Raw genomic sequence first — 19,240 nt, forward strand, 5'->3', positions numbered from 1 at the left:
TTTCTAAAGAGCCTTAAAGACCTTAAAAAGAGACTTCCCATCACCACTCCCCACGAGTGCTCTTCTCTGCCAATTTTCTGCTAATTAGCAGTGAAGAGTGACAATGTTAGTAGGAGAAGGAATCAGTATGAGGAATACCCAGAGGATACAGTCTCATACACAGTCAGGGCCATTGCACAACCCCCAGTTCAGCCTAGCCACAGGTGACCACAGAGAACCACAGAATCACTGGGGTTGGAAAAACCCTCCGAGACCATCAAGTGCGACCTTCAGCTGACACCACCACGCCCATTAAACCACAGCACCCAGTGCCACATCTGCTCATTTTTTGAACACTTCCAGGCATGGTGACTTCACCACCCGTTCACTCATTCAGTGAAGAAACTTCTCCTAATATCCAACCTGAATCTCCCCTGCTGCAGCTTGAAGAAGTTTCCCCTTGTTCTATCACTGGATTACCTGGAAGAAAAGCCTGACCCCCATCCTGCCACATCCTCCTGTCGGGGAGTTGTAGAGAGCAGTAAGGTCCTCCCAGAGCCTCCTTTTCTCCAGGCTGAGCCCCCCCAGCTCCCTCAGCTGCTCCTCACAGGATTTATCATCACACACCCCCATGAGGCAGAGCACAGCACAGGATGCTCCAGCTCCCATTATGATTTTGCTTTTACTGGGCTTGGAAAGAAAATTCTTTTGTCCTGACAGAGGCATAAAGAGGCCCCTTGATCACCAAAACCCCAGACACCTCCCAGCACAGCTTTACTTTAAGATGTGACTGTGTTCAAGAGCCTGAAACCCCCGTGAGCTCTGAGTTGTCCTCTCAGTTACATGCTGTGCCTTTCCTCACTCTCTGTAAGTGGATCCCACCCTCCTACCTTGCAACCGTCCATGTTAAGACACCTACAGCTTGCAGCAACACCACCCCAATGAAAACAACCTGCACAGCTGTACGTGTTAAGCAAACAATGCTTCCTTAAAGCACAATCATTAATTAAACCCCTTTTCTTTTCAGCAGTGGGGGGCAGTGAGAGCCTACACCCACCCCCTTCCAGAAGGGAGCAACAGGATTGGAAATAGCTGCATCTCTGTGCCACGACAACATATTAAAAACAAATACTCAGAAGCAAAAAGCCTCTTTGGATGTATATGTTTCATCACTTGACTGGTTTTCATTATCTTGAGCACAGGCCACAAAGAAAGGAGCTGCCACAGCATCCCAGAGCAAGGCAGAGTTGTCAATACTGACTCAGAGTGAGATTTAATCACTTGCACTTCAATTTTATGCACATTTGTAACCTCTTCCATGCTTAAAGAGAAAAGATTTACAGTGCAAGAAATGAATTTTATTGCAGCCCCCAGGTATCTGAGGCTATCAAACGTATGAGACATCATCTCAGCATTCCCAGCTCTGAGCAGGAAGGGACATCGTGATGGCTCCGAGCCTGGAACTCCTGCTCTGATTCCCTCTGCAGTCACTGTGCCAGATAATTCTTACCTTCTCTCGTTCTTAATTCTGGCTTAGAAACCCATATCATTCGTGCCAGGCAGAGCGGAGGCTGATTATTAAATCCTACTTCTAGTCCATCTCAAAGCAAAATGGGTGTACATGGCTCCTCCTCCATCTCTGCCAGAAAGACAGAGCTGTCCCCATGCTCTGCTGCCTTTAAATTGGGGAATTTAGATGAGAAAGAGATGAAAGCAACAGGCCTAAATGATTCTACATGCTTGCCCAAACCCCAACAAATGGAATGAAGCTTGGAGAAAATAATTTTAAATTTGGTATCTAAATGTAAATGGATTGTTCTATCACATTTTGACATCTCTCTGTTGTGCTGCCATGGTGTACTGGCACCTTATCTGGTCTCTAAGTGCCTGCAGTTGTACAAACCCATTTCCCCCCTGTGTGGGGGATCCTTGCAGCCTGAACCACGTGGCTTTTATGCAGATGAGCACACGGAACCTCATGTTTTAATGGTATGTGAATATATTAAATTACAAATATAATATTAGTGGAAGTGTGTTCCTCCCAATTGCTTCACAACCTCCTCTTCTCCTCAGTGACACCATTCCCAGCTGTCAGATCTGTCACTCTCTAGAGCAGTGACAGTCAGTGCCTGGGTGCTGAGGACAGCCAGGAATAGTGGTGACATTCCAGGCATGGGGAGGTTCATCAGCAGGGCACAAACAGCAACAGGGCAGGAGAAAGTGCTCAAGGGACTCCTGTTTCCTGATCACTAATTTATCCAGTACAACTGGTGTGATGGCAACCTGGTGCTGAGTTGGACAGTCTGTTGCATCTGTTGTTTGATGTGTCTGATGGACACGGCCCTCTGGATTCTCCAGTGGGATAGCTGGATGGATTGTCCTTAGGAATCACTGGAAATCCCAAAGCTGGCCAAAACCATCACAACCCAGGTGGGGCCATACAGGCACAGTTTCCCTGGTGCAGGCACATAATACAGTGCCTATGGTTAGAAATCTAACCAGCTGCCACTAAAATGCCAAATGCTGCAGGAGATAAAGCCAAAGCAGCCTCCCCCATGTGTGCACAGAGCTGACTGGGGAGACAAGGCCAGGTTTTCTGCTGGCTCCACTCAGCTAACGTAGGCAGGGTGGCTGGAGCCAGATGTCCAGCCTGGCTGTCTACCCCCAACTCCAAATGCCACCCAGGTGTCTCTGCTCCCAGTCTGCAGAACACTGATAAGATCCATAAGCTGCTGCTCCAGAGGGGAATCAGGAGGTGACACCAGTGGCCAGAGGTCAGCAGTGATTAATGCCAAGAAAGCACCAGGAGAGGAGAGCCAAAGCAACCTGCTTTACACAGCCTCAACAGCCTGGATCCACCTGGTTCCCCTCAGGGCCTTCAGAATGCAATTAATAACAAAAGTATTGCTTCAGATCGTTAGAATAATGATGTTTATGCATATGCATGCAAATGCCCTGCTCAGAGCAGGGCTGGGCACATCCTGCAGGTGTATTTCTGTCTAAAGAGCACTCACTGTCCATCACTTCACACGGTTTCCCCTTCTGAATTCCTCATATTTTATCCAGGGCTCATTTTACCTTTCGGGCTTCCTTATTATTCTCCCTTTTAGACACGGCTGTTTACCCTCCTGTCACGCAGCCCCTGAGCACAGCCAGCCTGCAGAGCTGCTGCAGGAGTGCCACAGCTCCCTGGGAGCCTTCCACACAGGGCATTGTCACCACTCGTGCAGGGCAGCACCGGGGCCAACGCAGCTGTTACAAATATTCAATGTCCTGGGCTCTTTTAATGAGGATTCATTTGAAGTTCCCACGAGGATTTAATAGGAAGGAAGAGTCTGACCTTGCCAGTTCCCCAGGGCACGTGGGGATTTGAAGTAGGTTTTTCTTTAAAAAGTCTGTTTTAGCTTATAAAGCTTTCAAGTCGTAGCAGCTCTCGGGGTGTGTGTTTTTTAACTCCTCACTTTTGTTACGATGCACTTTCTGTGAGAACAGGGAATGTATCCAGCAGAAAGAATAATAAAGGCAGTTCTTGGGTGAGATAATGGCATAATGATAGAATCGGTTCAGGTCAAAGTGGCAACAACATGACCCTCTTAAAGCCTAAGACAGCGTGGGAGGGTTGAGTTCATACAGTAAGTGTTTGCTTTGGCGTCTTGCAAACATGTTGGATTGAGCCCAATCTGCTGGTGAACTTTTATATCCACAGGGATGAAGGAACTCTAAGCTCAGGCAACGCAGGGAAAGCAATTCTATTAAACACTTGCTTGCACTGCAGTACAAAGCCAGCCAATTCTGACCTGGTTTCAAGCAGAATGATACCCACTCATTCCAGTGAAACAGGCTTTCCCAGGGAATCCCAGGAAGGATCGGAGCTTATCACACCCCTCACCCTAAAGGCACAGAGTGATGTAAAGGTCATTCTGCACAGTCCGTGTGCACGTGGCAGCTCTTTGGAAAGAGGAAAGAAGAATGAAGGGACTGTTTGAAAGTTGGGCATGTTTTCATCTCATGCTCCAGATAAATAATGGACTCGAGCTCGTGCACAGAGCTCAGAGCCACAGGGCTCTGGCACAGGGGAACAAACACAGCTCTGTGTGCTGGGAAGCTTTTCCTGATGGCATGGGATAACCAATATACTGCCCTGACTCTGCTCCTGGAGAGCAAACTTAAGCTGTCTACAAAGACAAGTAAGGGAAAATCCTACAGAATGTAGCACAAACCATACACTTGCTGTTTTTAGGGCAGTGCAGTGGTGAACTCCCAGTTCAACTCCAGCTCTCCAGACAGGCAAGGAATTGCAATCCACTGAAATCCCACTCCTGCTCCAGTCAAGGGCAAAGCACCTCCCAGTTTCAGCACAACCAGCATTGCTCACCCTAAAAATTTACAGTACAGTATAAAATAATGTGGAAAGTTATTGGTTCCTTACAGCACTTGTACAGTATTGTCCCCCTTGGACACAGGGAGTGCTTCAGGTCTCTCTGGTTTTCCACCACTCTGCTGGAAGCATCCCACAGCCCCTCTCCCTGCCAACAACCCCAGTGCCTGGATCCCAGGGGCAGGTTCCTTTCCTGGGCAAAACACATCTCTGAGGAAAGTTACTGAAATCCAGGGGTCTCTGGCAGGAGACAGGACCACGGTAAGGGCAAAACTCAGTGAGGAAACTCAGTGAGGAAATCTGCTCCTCTGAAAAATATTACAAAGTTCTGCACCTGTATTACTTGTAAAACCAGGACTATGGGGTGTCCTGGGATATCCCCCAGCACTGGGCTGTGATCTGTATTCCCTGTTTTCACTGGCAGGAGGTGGCACTCACCATTTCTAACAGATTTCCCAGGGCCAGGGACAGTTCTCTGTACACAAACAAAGCACATCATTTATCTCTCTGCCTCGGAGCTGCTCATGCCAATACCTCTGTCAGCCTCAATAAACTCCCTTTGTTAAGCTGGAGGGATGATCCGATGCCTGTGGTGACAGGCACTGCTCCAGCCTCCTGGGGCTGTGCTGAGGGATCAGCTCTGCCTGCCACCCCCGGGCTGTGCAGGTGTTATCAAGGTGGGCACCTGCAGAGATCAATCCAGAGTCCTTCCTCTGAACTCTCCCATCTGAGCCATTAAAATAAAATGTGACTTTGAGTCACAGAGTAGAGCCAGACTGTTTATGGCCTGAAAAATCATCAGGGTTTTGCCAGACAGAGAATATGAGATTGAGATTTGGAGTCAGGAAATAAGATTGTAACAGAGGATTAGTTGTACCCTTCCAAATAAAAGCTAAAATCAACAAAGTAGGTACTGCTGAAGAACATCAATCTCGAGCATGTTTGGCTGCATCTTCCCCAATCTCCTCCTTGTCTGTTTGCAGATAAAAACCTCTGTGTCAGGTGAAGCTTGAAAGTATCAGTGAGAGTGGGATCAGAGGATGAACAGCAAGAACGCTTTATCAACACTTCCAGCAGTAAAAGATTGCAGAGAGGCTTCAGGAAGAGCTGTGTTTGTGCTCTGACATGTGGTCAGGCCGTGGAGGACAGAAATCCCGAGTGCAGCAGAAAGTGAGGATGGAAGTGGTTCCCAGAGGACAAGCAGAGTCACTGTACAACCCTCACCCCAATCCCATCCCCGGTGCCTCACCTGCACCAGCCTCACAGGTAGCTGGAGAAGTGCACAGGATCCTAGGAAATGTGTTTCCAAATCTGTATGAGATTATGGCAGGGAAGAAACAAACTCAACTCCTATTCCTTAATTGGAGCCAACGGTACAGAAAACCCACTAATCCAAACTACCTCTTTAATGTTTCTGTTTGAATGCTGTGGACTGGAAAGATAACAAACAGAAGCAAATTATTTTCACCTGATTAAAACCAAGTAATTAACAGCACTTTGGTTATCTCACCTGGAAAGCCTGGCTCTGGGAGAGCTGTTAGAGCCATGTGTGAAAACAGTTTGCAGGAAACATAATTAAAATTATGACCTGAGTGATCGGCTAAAACATCCCAAGGAGTCCTGGAGTCGGAGCTGTAAGGAAACAATTCACCTCTGGCTCCTGACTGTGTTCCAGAGTGTCCCCACTGCCTTGTCCCAGCCCCAGGGCACAGCTGGGAGTTCTGCAGCCGCCCTTCCCCTCCCAGCATGGCCCTGACACTTCCCAGGACCTTTCTCCATCATTTATTTCTCCTGCCATCCTGTGATGTGTTACCCCCTTCTCTCCAGCTACTGAGGACCAACACAACCCCCCTCACCAAATCCATTCCCAAACAGCACCTTTTGGTGGCCAGTCCCTATCCCAGCAACACCCCAGCTCTTCTCCATGCAAATCCCAGTGTTGTGACCCAAGCAGATATCCAAGTAAATCATAGAATCACAAAATGGTTTGGCTTAGAATGGACTTTAAAACCCATCCCATTCCACCCTTGCCATGGGCAAGGACACCTTCCACTAGCCCAGGCTGCTCCAAGCCCTGTCCAACCTGGCCTTGGACACTTCCAGGGATGGGGCAGCCACAGCTTCTCTGGGCAACCTGTGCCAGGGCCTCCCCACCCTCACAGCCAAGAATTCCTTCCCAATAGCCCATGTAATCCTACTCTCTGCCAGTGTGAAGCCATTCCCCTTGTCCTTTTCCTGCCACTCCAGGCCCTTGTCCAAAGTCTCTCTCCCTCTTTCTTATAGCCCCTTCAGGTCCTGGAAGGCCACAATTAGGTCACCCTGAAGCTTTCTCTCCTCCAAGCTGAACAGTCCCGATTCTCCCAGTCTTTCCATGGTTACACAGTAATCAGACAAGTCATAATTTTCTTACTCACACCCAGGAACTCCCCTCCCTTCCTGCCAGCTGGCCTGCTCCAACTCCTTGGCAGAGTTGCTAGTAACAAACATCCTAACAGGAAAATCAAGAATGTTCATGAGGTGCAAAGAGACTAAATTCCCTGGAAAATGTATTCCTGGTGTATGATTCTGTTACACAGTGTCTAACAAAATTACACTCTGAGCGGCACTGTTTAACAGCCCAATTTTGCTGCAATCAACATTTAATTTTTTAGCAGAAAGTCTTGATTTCAAATACCCTGGAAATGTTTAACAGCTGATATTAATAAGAGCCCAGATTTAATGCAGGGCTCTTTATCCCAGGGACATGATAAGCATCGTGACAAATGCTGTAACCATGGCAACTGTATCTTTTTATTTCTTTTTCCACTGAACAGCAAGAACACACATCTCACTGGATGCAGTGCCAGACTCTGCTCCCAGGTAAGACCCAGAGCTCTGAGTCACAGAGGAGTAACTCAGCCAAACCCCAGAATGCCTTTCTTCCCTATCATGTGTCTCCATTGCGTTTCATGAGCAGTTACATGTATTTAACCTAATTCCCTTACCTTTTTGTTTTGCTCTATGGCAAAAAAATACGCCCCTGCCTTTGTTCCTTGCCATCAGACAGAGTTGAAAACAAACAATCTCACTCCAAAGTCAAAACACCTCTTTTCATGACCATAAGGATGCTCTCCTCTAACATGTCCCATACATTGCTGGGAGATGCCCACATTTCCTTCCCTGAAGCCAGTAAAGAGAAACAAACACCCTGTGATGTTTTCCAGAGAATTTGGGTGTGAAAGCAGTGCCTGCGAGAGAGAAACATCGAGAAAACTCAATTTCTGATGTGCCACTGCTTTGATTTGCTGCTGCTTCCTGGCCCCCAAAACCCAAACAAACCCAGGCCCCTGCTGCACAAATATATTCTCTGTTTGCTCTCCGTGTCAACAGGAAACAATCTCTGCCTCCTTTCCAGGGTGATTTCTGTCAGTGGCAGAGGAGTGCTGGGCTGTGCCTCAGCCCCTGAGCTCCCACTCCCCCAGTCCATCAGCGCCGTCATTCCCCAGCCCTGCCCCACAATCTCCCATGGCTTTGTTTGCCACGAGGTGACAAAATATATCAAGGTTTGGGTAGAATCCCCAAAGGCACACAAGGAGGCAGAAGCAGCCCTGTGCAGGCTGTGACACAAACACAACCCCTCGGCCAGAGGCTGGAGCCATCAAGGGATGTGCCAGTGGCAACAACGGAAAGAATTCCCATCCCAAAAGCTGCCAGATACAAGTCCTGCTCCCTGGTGCCTGGGTCGGGGAGGAAGGAAACAGGACCCCAAATCCTGCAATGTCCTAGGCTGGGGAAATCCCAGGGACTCCAGTGGAATCGAGGTGAGAATGTCAGGTTCCATTTCCCAATCCCACAAGTCTTCCCTGCTCCCATCCCCGACCCCGAGCAGGGTGTGGGTGCTCAGGAGAGCACAGCGGGGACTGGGAGGGAACAGCACCAGCTGAGCCCTGGCACGGTGACATTTGCCCTGCCTGGGAGCAAGGGAGTCATTAGAAATAGATGGAAGAGAAGAGAGCCAAAAGTCCTGTCTTTTTCCTGATATTACAATTTATAAATTTGACAGAGTCTCCCTGAGAGGATGTAAGGACTGATAAATTAATCAACGGGAGAACTCAGAGCTACTGAGAGTTTACCAGGTAAAAAAGCAAGAGAGGGACTGGTCCATGAGGTCTAACTATATCTGCTCACTCTTCCTCCAAATTTCCTGGAGAAAAAGATCACATAAGAAGACAAACAAAAAATGGAATGAAATATGAATATTTATAAACTAATTAATACTCATTTGTTCCTCACAGACATCTGTCTACTACCCAGCTTTTAATATCCAGAGCACTTCTAACCATGAATAATGTGTTTTTATTCAGATATCAAATTCGAAGGTGATGGTTTAAGTGCCCTAAGAATTTTAATTTTTAAAAAAGGAAACAGTCTGACAGTTCCCTGCATATTTACAAGTCTTGTGTCATGTAAGTCATGAAAGGTGTGAGACAGTCTGCAAATAATTAATATGGGAGTGTGCAATTATGTGAATGTACAAAAGTGCACCATCCAAAGTAGTTATTTTTAGATGTAGAAAGAAAGTACCGTGATCCCTAAATGTTCAGACAGGAGGGAATGTTCTATCCAAGGCCTGGAGCCCCTCTGCTCTGGAGCCAGGCTGGGAGAGCTGGGGCGGTTCACCTGGAGAAGAAAAGGCTCCAGGGAGAGCTGAGAGCCCCTTGCAGGGCCTGAAGGGGCTCCAGGAGAGCTGGAGAGGGACTGGGGACAAGGGATGGAGGGACAGGACACAGGGAATGGTTTCCCACTGCCAGAGGGCAGGGATAGGTGGGATGTTGGGAAGGAATTGTTCCCTGTGAGGGTGGGGAGGCCCTGGCACAGGTTTCCCAGAGAAGCTGTGGCTGCCCCATCCCTGGGAGTGTTCAAGGCCAGGATGTGTCTCCAGGCAATACTTTTAAAATAAGCATATCACTGTTAGAAGAATTTATGATGTTTAGTTTTCCAGTCAGCCATTCCAGAATCAAAATAGACGCCGTGAAGAGCTGTCAAAGTCAATTTTGACTGCAAATTCTCATTTCTTAGCAGCCTCCACTGAACAGAAAATCCCTCAAGTGAGGTTAAACACGGAGCACTTTTTTGAGATGAAATGGGCCAGATTTAAAATAAAAATGACGCTTCAATCCAGCAAATAATTATTCTCCACCACACACCCAAGGGCCTGATGAGCTACAGAGCATCACACAATTCAGACCCACAGCCTTCAAAGAGCTGCCCTTCCCCAGGGACCCCACTGCTGGGGGTTGGGGGCTCCATGGGCCCTGGGCTCCCAGGGAAGAAGGACAGGCATGGAAAATCCTTGGCACTTGTGGGTACCTCTGTTTACCTCTTCCAGTGTAAGCCCAGGATCAGTTTGAAACCATATCATGACTCATACCACAACAGCTTCATTTCAGAGCAATCTCAGTAATTGCATTTATATTCTAGGGGAGATGTGACCAAGACACACGATGACTCCCCAGGTGTGGGGCTGCACATCCCTCACAGACTGAGCACTTGGCAGTCACCAGGGACACTCCTCTGCATGCTGATCCAGCCAAGAAGGACTTGGGAAGCAACTGGAAAGCCTCTGGAAGCAGCCCACTGTGCCCAGCCCTGGGATGAGAGGTCCTGCCCAGCCCAGCCTCCCTGGCTCCTGCTGTGACTGGAGCTGTGAACCAGCCCCAGTGGTGTCAGTGCCCAGCTGGGTCTGAGAGCAAACCCAGACCTCCCACACAGCTCCAGGGATTGACCTTTCCAAAGGAATTCAGTGAGGATTGGAGATGCACTCACTGCCCAAAGCAGTGCACAGGGCCAGCCTTGGAATGCCAAGAGGAATTCCAGAGGAATGCAGAGGCCAAGGTCAGGACAAGTCCCTGCTGAGCTGCTCCTCCCTGCCCTCACCCCTGAGAGCCTCTGCCCAGCACACAGCGAGGGGGGAACCTTGTGCTGCCTGGAGATCTGGGAAGGGAGGGAGAACAGAGCTGGGGAGCCAGCCCTGCACTGGGAGGCTCCAAAGCCCAAGGGACTGATCCAGGTCTTTCAGATATCACAAGTACTTCAGTCACTAGACTGCCTTTTCCTGCTGCCCTGGATCAGGAGAGGTGCAGCAGGCATTTCTGCAGCACCAGCTGTGGCTCTCTAGAACATTGACTTTCCCTGCCTTGTTCAGTGATGGACAAGCCACCTTGACCCAGCTACCACACAGAGCTTTTCTAGCCTTGTATTTTCATCAGTCTCTCCAGCAGAGAAGTCCTGTTTGTCACTCCCAGGAAGCAATTTAAGGCATTATAAACACAAGTTTAAACACAAACTCTGAGCATCACAAGCAGAAATTGATACAGTCACATCAGGGCTCAGCTCTGTGTCCATACCTACCACAAATAAGTTACCAGAATAAACAAGTGTCAATTTACAACCGAGTTGATGTTTTCCTGCTATCCCTGCTTTGATTTTAATACAGTGTATTGTTTCCTGCTGGTTTTCATTTTGTATTCCTGGAAGGGCAAATCAAAGCAGCAAGCAGAGCTGCAGCAGCCAGAGCCGCCAGCCCAGCTGGAGCAGGAGTGCTCTGGGGAGGGATGGGGAACAGAGCCTGGTGCAGAGGAGCTCTGGCAGGACCAGTGCAAGCCCAAACCATCCCTGACCATAGCATTTTCACAGCTTTTCTGAACCAAATTTTAAAATCTGCTCAAAGAATCTGAATGGCCAATTTGCTTTTTCTAGGACTTGGATGACAATGTTACTTGTGTGCCTTTGCAGACCGCAATGCCTCATATTATTTCCACTATTACATGGAGAAAATTAATGTTAGAAATCCATGTGAGCTCCTAATTATTTTATTTTCAAACGCTTGTGCTTTTTTCTTTCAGTTTTTTGTTAAAAAGTGATCTCTCCACAGATTAAGGCATCTTCTATCTCTCTCCTTCTCATCTCCTTCCTTTAACAATCTCATCTTCACACAGCTGCCCTTTCCTCTTTCCCATTTCATTTGCAATAATACTTTGAGTGGCCCCTTCTCCTCCTCGACTGCTTTGTTCCATTTCCCTCCAGCCCAGCCATCATCACCCTTCCTGACTCTGGCCCTCGGATGCTCCAGGTCATCCCGATGTTCATGAAGAGCTTCACACCTCAAATCAGCCTTTCTGCCTGAGCTGGGAGTTGACATAATGGCCCTGATTCAAATACAATAAAACCAATTTGAACACTCTGTAAGGACTAAATTGAAACTGGAGCTGGGGCAATTTACACCACCAGAGATATTAGGAATCTTTTTTCCTGTGACTCAGAGACTCAATTCAAGCAACGTTCCTACCTTTGCTGATATAAGTTCTCATCTATGAGGGATCAGTGAAACATTCTGAAGGCTGAATAGTCATTTCTTCAGGCCCTCAGTGCACAGCACCACAGTAACCAGATCAGCACCTTCCATACCTGGGCTAAGCCTGAAGGAGTGGGCAAAGCCCCAAAGAGAGGGACAAACCCCCTGAGTGCACACAGAATTGTGAGAAATAGCTATTAATGGTTGTTAGTAATTTCTCCCCAATATCAAAGGCTTTCTTGTTCCTCTAATTGCCCTAGAGCAGCAGGAATTCCTGGCTGATACAGTCACAAGTACCAAGTGAGCTCACACATCACCATGAGGGCAGCCATAACACTCAGGAAAAGCCAGTCCTCAAAAATTGTTCACCTGTGGTTCCACAGCAGCAAGTGGTCAGTGGGCTCTCCCATGGGGAAAAGAAGGTTTTGCAAACTTTTTTGGAGCCATTTTTAATTTTAGAGTAAAGAGGGTTGCTCAGCTTACATGTTGGCAAACGTTATTTTTGTGCTACCAGGCAAACCTGTGGGTAGAGATGCTGGAAATGACTCAGAAAACACTTTGTTAGTTGTTAGATCTGGTGGCCAGAATTAACTTTTGATTGTTTGTTTGTTCCATTTTTAAATGGTTTTCGAATATCTCCATCTTCAAAGGCTTTATTGGGATCCACCCCCAGTGGTGGGAAGCAGGAGACTGCCGGGTGCTGGTGCTCAGGGATCCCAACACAGGCATTGGAATCACCCACGTTATGGGTCTCCCCTTTTCCAGGAAAACCTTCCCATGGCAGCTTCTGGTAATGGATTTGTGAACAATTTTTAAGTTAGATACTTGTTTTAACATAGTTGGACTAATGAACATTCTGCATATAACTATGTATATAATAATAAGAACCATCATCATCATCACTTGAGAATAAAATAATAAGAAGCTCGGTTTTCCTTACCTTTTTGGAAAGCAGGCAAAAGCTATACAGTAGGTGGAAGAGTGTACCAAGTAACAGACTTTTGAACACTCTTTCTTACTGGTGGTATGCAGTCTGAGGGAAAGTAAATACATTGGTCTGTAGGATCTGTGCACAGCAAACTCTTCACAGCTGCCCTGCCATGAGCCCGTGACACTAATCCGGCTGCAGAGCTCAGATTAGAGCAGTGCAAAGCTGAGAGCACCAGCACAGGAATGAGCTCTGGGTAGGCAACAAATGAACCAGTCACAGAGTCCAGGTACCTCTGAACATGGGAGCAGCTGCTCACACAACAGCAGCTCTGGTTGGTTATTTTTTTTCCTTCCTCTCCCCTGAACCAATTCTGGAACATTTTGGCTTTAGTTTCAGTTCTCCCAGTCCCTCCTCACCAACACAGCCACTCACAGGCTCCTCAGCATCATCAACAACCAGATTAGTGTTTTCCTACGTGCCCTCAGTGCTGTTAAGGGTGAAGAGCAGTGAACACACAAACACGGCACAGGAGCATTTCAGTGTCCGGCCGAGACAGGAGATGCTCTGTGATCCACAGGCACCATCCCCAGGTTAATGATGGGAACCCACAAGCTCAGTGTTCATTCTCGAGGATGGAGAAGAGTGAGGATGGACACAGAGTGCCCTCAGTGCCCCTGGGATGGACACAGAGTGCCCTCACTGCTGCTGGCATGGAAGGGGCTGGCAGTGCTCGAGAAAGCGCCGTCAGAACACAGACCATGCAAACAGTGCCTGGTGTGTTTGGGGACGATGCTGTGACTGCACCTCCCCACCAAAAACTCAATCAGCTGCCAACTAAGTTCTACTTAATGCTGAAAGAGGGGAAATTTAGGTTAGAATTCTTCCCTGTGAGGGCGGTAAGGCCCTGGCACAGGTTGCCCAGAGAAGCTGTGGCTGCCCCATCCCTGAAAGCATTCAAGGCCAGGTTGGATGGGGCTTGGAGCAACCTGGGATGGGGTTAAGGTTAGGGAGGGTGTCCCTGCTTTGATGTCCCTTCCACCCCAAGCCATTCTGCAGCTCTGTGAAGGCAGACCCTGCCTGCCCAGCCCGTGGCAGGCACAGCCTCCTCACTGCCAAGGCCCCGGGCGCTGATTGCCATCGCTCTGTCGGGTGAAGCCATGAATTAAAACAAGCTGCTTGGGAAAAGGAGTAATTACATGTAAATCTCAATATAAGTTAAGTATGGGTTGGAGGTTCAAATGTCTCTCCCAGTCTGACACTCTGCTCCTGCAGCACAAACAGGAGCAGACACAGCCCAGCAGAGCATTCACTGTCTGCTCCAGCTCACACTTGAGAAGCACCTTCTCAAACAGGGGGAAATGCAGCCAAAGACACACGAGAGCAGGATGAACTCATTATGTGGACAAAGCTGCTGGGCACCAAACTCTGCTTGTCCAAACCTGCAGCAAACATGCATCAGGGGGGCAAAGCTGTGGAAGGAGTGGAAACATGAACGTGCCAGATGGCAAACGGGAATGATTAAGAGACATTTCCTAGATTGAAAAGCTTGGCCTTAATATATCCCATCCAGCAGGAAAGCCCTCCCACAGCATGGCTGGGGAGCTCAGCTTGTGAAACTTCTGATTCCCCACAGATCCTAAGCAAATCTGGAACACGGAGAGTCCCTATTCCGCAGTAAGTGGGCTGTGAGGTCACTGCACTTGGAGCGATTCTCCTCCCACATTAATCGGTCTCTTCTTTTATACTCACACTAAACCCCCAGTGTGTGAGTCCAGCTCTCCCAAGTGCTCTGCACGTTTGTTTCTGAGCCTGAATTCCTGCAGATGCCCCCAGAGTTGTGTGCAGAGGCTGCACACGATGCTCAGCATCACTGCTGAGGACCAGCTGCTCCTGGGAAGCCACTCAGGACATTTACAGGCCTTCCAGCTTTACAAGCACATCTTCAGTTCATTATCTCAGAATGGTTTGGGTTGGAAGGGACCTCAAAGATCATCCAGTTCCATCCCCCTGCCATGGGCAGGGACACCTTCCACTAGCCCAGGCTGCTCCAAGCCCCGTCCAACCTGGCCTTGGACACTTCCAGGGATGGGGCGGCCACAGCTTCTCTGTTCTTTTCAAATCTGCTAAATCATGGAGATTTTTTCAAGGCTCTTTTTCTGTAAAACCATCCACATCTGCTTTTGGTTTGACTCTGGCACGTGAGTAGGACAGGCCATAAATCTGGGCTCAGTCACCAAATTGCCCCATGTCTGGAGGTACATGAATCCCATGCTGGTGGCTCCGTGCTAGTTGGTTCTTGGGAGATGTGAAAGATTTGTGTCTTTCCAATAGAAATGGCAACTCCAGTCTCCAGCACCTGAGCAAGCAAGAGCAGCACTGGGAAACGGAATAGAAAATCAAACTGGAAAACCCAACTGTACTTTTACACCTGTGAACAGCCCTGGCAGCGAGGCCAGGCCAGCCCCAGGTTTGCTCTGCGCAGTGTTGAGGAGTCTCTGGCTCAGCCTTTAACCCCCTTCCACTGATTTCCCTTCCTCCTGCCCCCGGGAGCTCCAGAGGAGCCTGGCAGGGAACCAACAAGCAGAACTTCCCACCCTGGGGCTGCTCCCAGGGCAGGTCCCAGCCAGGAGAGGCCATCGTTGGCCATCACTGGAGAGCAAAGCCATTGTACAGAGAGACACTGCAAAGACATCCTCTGGTGCTCTTTTGAAAGAAGATACTTGGGATTTTAAAAAAAGTAGGTAAATGCTCCTTGTGTTGATGCATCTGGGGCAATTTTTTATCCATATTTCCTATTTTCCAATTGGTAAAACTCTGAAAGTTTCCTTATTCGCTGCATAAAATTTTTTTTCAAAGTTTAATTGCTACAAAAACATCAAAACCATCTTTATGTATGGACACCCTAATCAGGGCATCAATCAGTAACCTATTGAACACTATAGGAAACCCCCAGTGACTGCAGCAGTTACACTGGGACTCAAATATTTTAAGTACAGTAGTTTATTTCATTTGATTTTCTAATAATAGTTTTTATGAACACACATACCCAGGGAATGAACTAGGAGTGGTAGGTGCAGCTGATAAATGAACAGATGGAACTCTAGATAAATAATTAAAAGGTTTAAAAGAAAATGTATTTTCCAAACCATAAAAAAAAGTAAAAGCCCAGTACTTAGGAAAAACATAGGAATTAATATATTGAACATTTCCTGGCTGGCAGGGTTAACAAATGAATTTATATTCTAGTCTATAGCCCTAGATGAAAAATGTTGTATTTTAGCAGAAACATGGGGGTTAAGTGGGCAATATTTCTTTTCAATAAACATAACTCCTTCCCAGGGAAAACTCCGGTTGTTCTTTGGTGGGAAGGGGAAATACTGTCAGAAGTCTGAGACCAACAATAAGATGCAGCACAAAAGAATGAGACCAGGAGGGGACACCCGGGGTGGGACATCCCCAGGCTGGGGTTCCCACAGGGCTCTGCCTCCACACTGAATTGCAGCACCACAACTGGGGTAGTTTTCCTGTGGTTCAAGTTTTGAGGGGAAATTTTTATATTTTTAGTTTTCTGGGGGAGAAACTAATTGCAACTCATTTGACCAAAACAGCGACTGATGAAGTGCAGCAGCAACACACATTGCCCTGCCCTGTCCCAGCTGACCTGCAAATTCTCTTCTCCTTCCTTCCCTTCCTTGGCAGGGGACTCTGACTGTCACTGGTAACACTCCAATGCAGGAATTCCATTTATTTCCTCCTGCACTGAGGGCTCTGCTCAATATAACTGGAAGAGGCCAAATATGGTCCTTAATTTACGAGAACCATTTCCTCCCTGTCTCAGGTCAGAGTCCCAGTTCAGAGAGTTCAGCTTCCAAAGCCAACTTTAGTGTTCCCAGTCAGAATATCCTTTGTACACCTGCATGATGAGACATCAGAGAAAGGCACTCCCGGGGTGAGTAGCGGGAGGCAAAGTGCTGTGTCAGTGGTTTGCTGCCTGTTCCCACTCTGCTCTGGCAGCAGAGCTGCTCCAGGCAGATCTTCCAGCAGCAGTTGGGAGACGAGAAGTGGCAGCGGCTCCGGCAGCCGACGGATGAGCAGATCCCGGGCAGGGAGAGGGCATTTCTCCACATCCAGATCTGTTTTGCACAAAAACTGCAGACGTGCCCAAACCTTCCCAATATGCTGCAGAGCCGTGCAGCTGTCTCCTTCCTCAGCCCCTTCCAGATTCAAATGCAAATCAAATTTGATGGCCTCAGTCTGTAATTTCGTGCTGCGCAATCCCCTGCTATGCACATTAGGGAAACTGGAAGCGTCTTTTCCATCTATTTTCCTTTTAAATCGCTGGCAAGATTTGCATTAGGGCCGGATAAAATCCCTAAATGGGAATCTTCAAGGACTGTGACAGTTTTGCAAAGAAACTTCGCACGTAAGCAGACGATAACTCAGGTTAGCAGAGCTATCAATGAGTTTGGTCCTTGTCCCTCCATCTGCCCTGGCACCTGTCCCTGCCAGGGCGAGTTGGGCACAGGCTGAGGGGTTTGGTACCCAAGGGTGCTGCTGATCTCACTCACAGAGGAGGGAAAGGAGGAGGAGGAGGAGCTGCTCACAGCTACCAAACACACTGCGAGGAGTCGCTGCCAACCGGCACGGCTCAAAAACGCGGGGAGGAAATAAAGAATCAAAAGAAACACGAGAGTTCCAAAACCTGCGATGGAGGTGGCCGAGGAGCATGAAGGCCCTGCCCGCGGGTGCCAGCCCGTGCCCCCCTGCCCCATGCAGCCCCGGGGGGCCGTACTCACTGTTGGGGTCGACGCTCTCGCACAGCTCCGTCTTGGCCTCGCCGTTGGGGCGGTCGCTGGGCTTGTGGGACAGCCGGGAGGACATGGTGGCCGCCGTCACCACCGCCTTGAAGCTGCGCTTGCGCTTCTGCACGTTGAGCTCGGGGTGGAAGATGATGATGTAAACCTTGGGCATGTAGAGCATCCCCAGCGCCACCGACGCGCTGAGGTTCATGGATATGGTGAGTGTGGTGGTTTGTATGTAGAGCTGGGGGACACAACAAGGAGACACCGTTACACACCGGGGCACTGCGGGGGGAACAGCAGCTCAGACATTAAATAACCCCTGACGAGCGGTTTGGAAGGAGTTTGCAACCCAAGGGCTGTGAGCTGAGAGCTCTGCACTGCAAACACCACAAGGTCCAACACAAATCACCTGCCTGAGCCATCAACAGCCTCTTTGAGGCTCAGTCCTACAGACTTCACTGTCCTTACCAACACACTTCCCACAGTATGGTACAGTACAGATTCTGTCTCTTTGTTTGGATTGAAATAATTCTGATATAAATTAAAACTTACACCAACTGTAAGTTACAAAAGGGGAATTATAACAACATAGCTAGTAAAACTTTCTTGCTTTTAAAAAAATTGAGGAAAGTGGGATTTTCTCAGTTTTCCTGTACTTTAATTCTCTGCAGTTCATTGAAACAACTTTGCAGAGAGTACACAGTGTTTTCTGTGCTCGTGACATTCAGTTATGCTCTTTATTAAGAAAAAATAGCATATTTTTAAGTCAGACAGTGGGTACATCCTGAGCACCTCACCAGCCACAGGCTCCCTGACATGGTTTTTCATGGGCTACTCCGGTGGGGAACTGACCTTACTGGGAGGTGACTCACCCTGGGGAGGGTTTGACCCAACATTTTCACCTCAGTCCCGAGCTGCTGCAAAAACTGGAGCAGCAGAGCCCCAGGAAAGGGTTTCTCCAGGGTGTTAATTTTTCTTTCTTGCTGCTGTGAAGGGGTCGAAGGTGAAACGATTACTTAATCAAAGGGGTCTTTTGCAGCACCCCCCAGCCAAGTTCCCACCTTGGAAATGCTGATGGGAGATAAAAGGAAAGGGAGAAAGGAGCGTTTGTAGAACAAGGCAGGCTGAGTGACACACAATGCTGCTCATGACAAATGGGAGCTGTGCAAAGATAAGGGAACTAATAGATATGCTTATTATGCAGAGCCTCAGTTTTATGTGTTTTATCTCTGCTTTGTGGTTTTACCAGTCAGACATAAAAATGCAGTTTACGTGAAACTATTTCATTTCTTATTTCACTTCTTCTGATAAACTCTGGAAAGCGCTTTAGATGAATGCAAATGGGTGACTTCAAGTACAAAGGATCAGATTCAACCCACAATGGGACTCTAATAACTCATGCATGCCTTTTACAGCTGGCTGGTGAGCCTGGCAGCTCCCAGACCTGAGATTAAATTAAGAAATTAAGATGCAGATTTAGTGGGAGATGCTCCAGTTTGACATGAATGAGAACTGGGATTGAGCTGATCCAGCCTGGAGGAGAGAAGGCTTTGGGGTGACCCAATGGGATCTTCCAGTGCCTGAAGGGAGCTCAGGGGAAAGGAGAGAGACTGTTAACAAGGGTCTGGAGTGCCAGGACAAGGGGGAATGGCTTCCCACTACCAGAGGGTATTTGGGGATATTGGGAAGGAATTGTTCCCTGTGAGGGTGGGGAGGCCCTGGCACAGGTTGCCCAGAGAAGCTGTGGTTGCCCCTGGATCCCTGGGAGTGTCCAAGGCCAGGTTGGACGGGGCTTGGAGCAACCTGGGCTGGTGGAA

The 19,240-nt window shown here is 48.3% G+C and overlaps 1 protein-coding gene across 7 annotated transcripts in view; it reads right to left on the reverse strand.

The window, feature by feature from the left end:
* GRM7 (glutamate metabotropic receptor 7) overlaps positions 1-19,240 on the reverse strand; it is a 229,867-nt gene that overhangs the window by 3,840 nt on the left and 206,787 nt on the right. The window contains exons 9-11 of one of the 7 annotated variants that reach the window (XR_004359143.1): positions 17,418-17,664; positions 12,631-12,723; positions 4,205-5,789 (exon numbers count right to left, since the gene is read on the reverse strand). Coding sequence is in view for 6 of the 7 variants with exons in the window: in XM_032699467.1 (XP_032555358.1) it covers positions 12,653-12,723; positions 17,418-17,664 (318 nt within the window). In the remaining variant the exon portion in view is untranslated. Of the gene's footprint in view, positions 1-4,204; positions 5,790-6,616; positions 8,541-11,238; positions 11,545-12,630; positions 12,724-17,417; positions 17,665-19,240 lie in introns of those variants that run through there. The other 6 variants (XM_032699468.1, XM_032699469.1, XM_032699467.1 and 3 more) reach the window with 6 other exon arrangements.

This window comes from Chiroxiphia lanceolata, chromosome 11 (genome assembly GCF_009829145.1).
Source record: "Chiroxiphia lanceolata isolate bChiLan1 chromosome 11, bChiLan1.pri, whole genome shotgun sequence".
Taxonomy (NCBI): domain Eukaryota; kingdom Metazoa; phylum Chordata; class Aves; order Passeriformes; family Pipridae; genus Chiroxiphia; species Chiroxiphia lanceolata.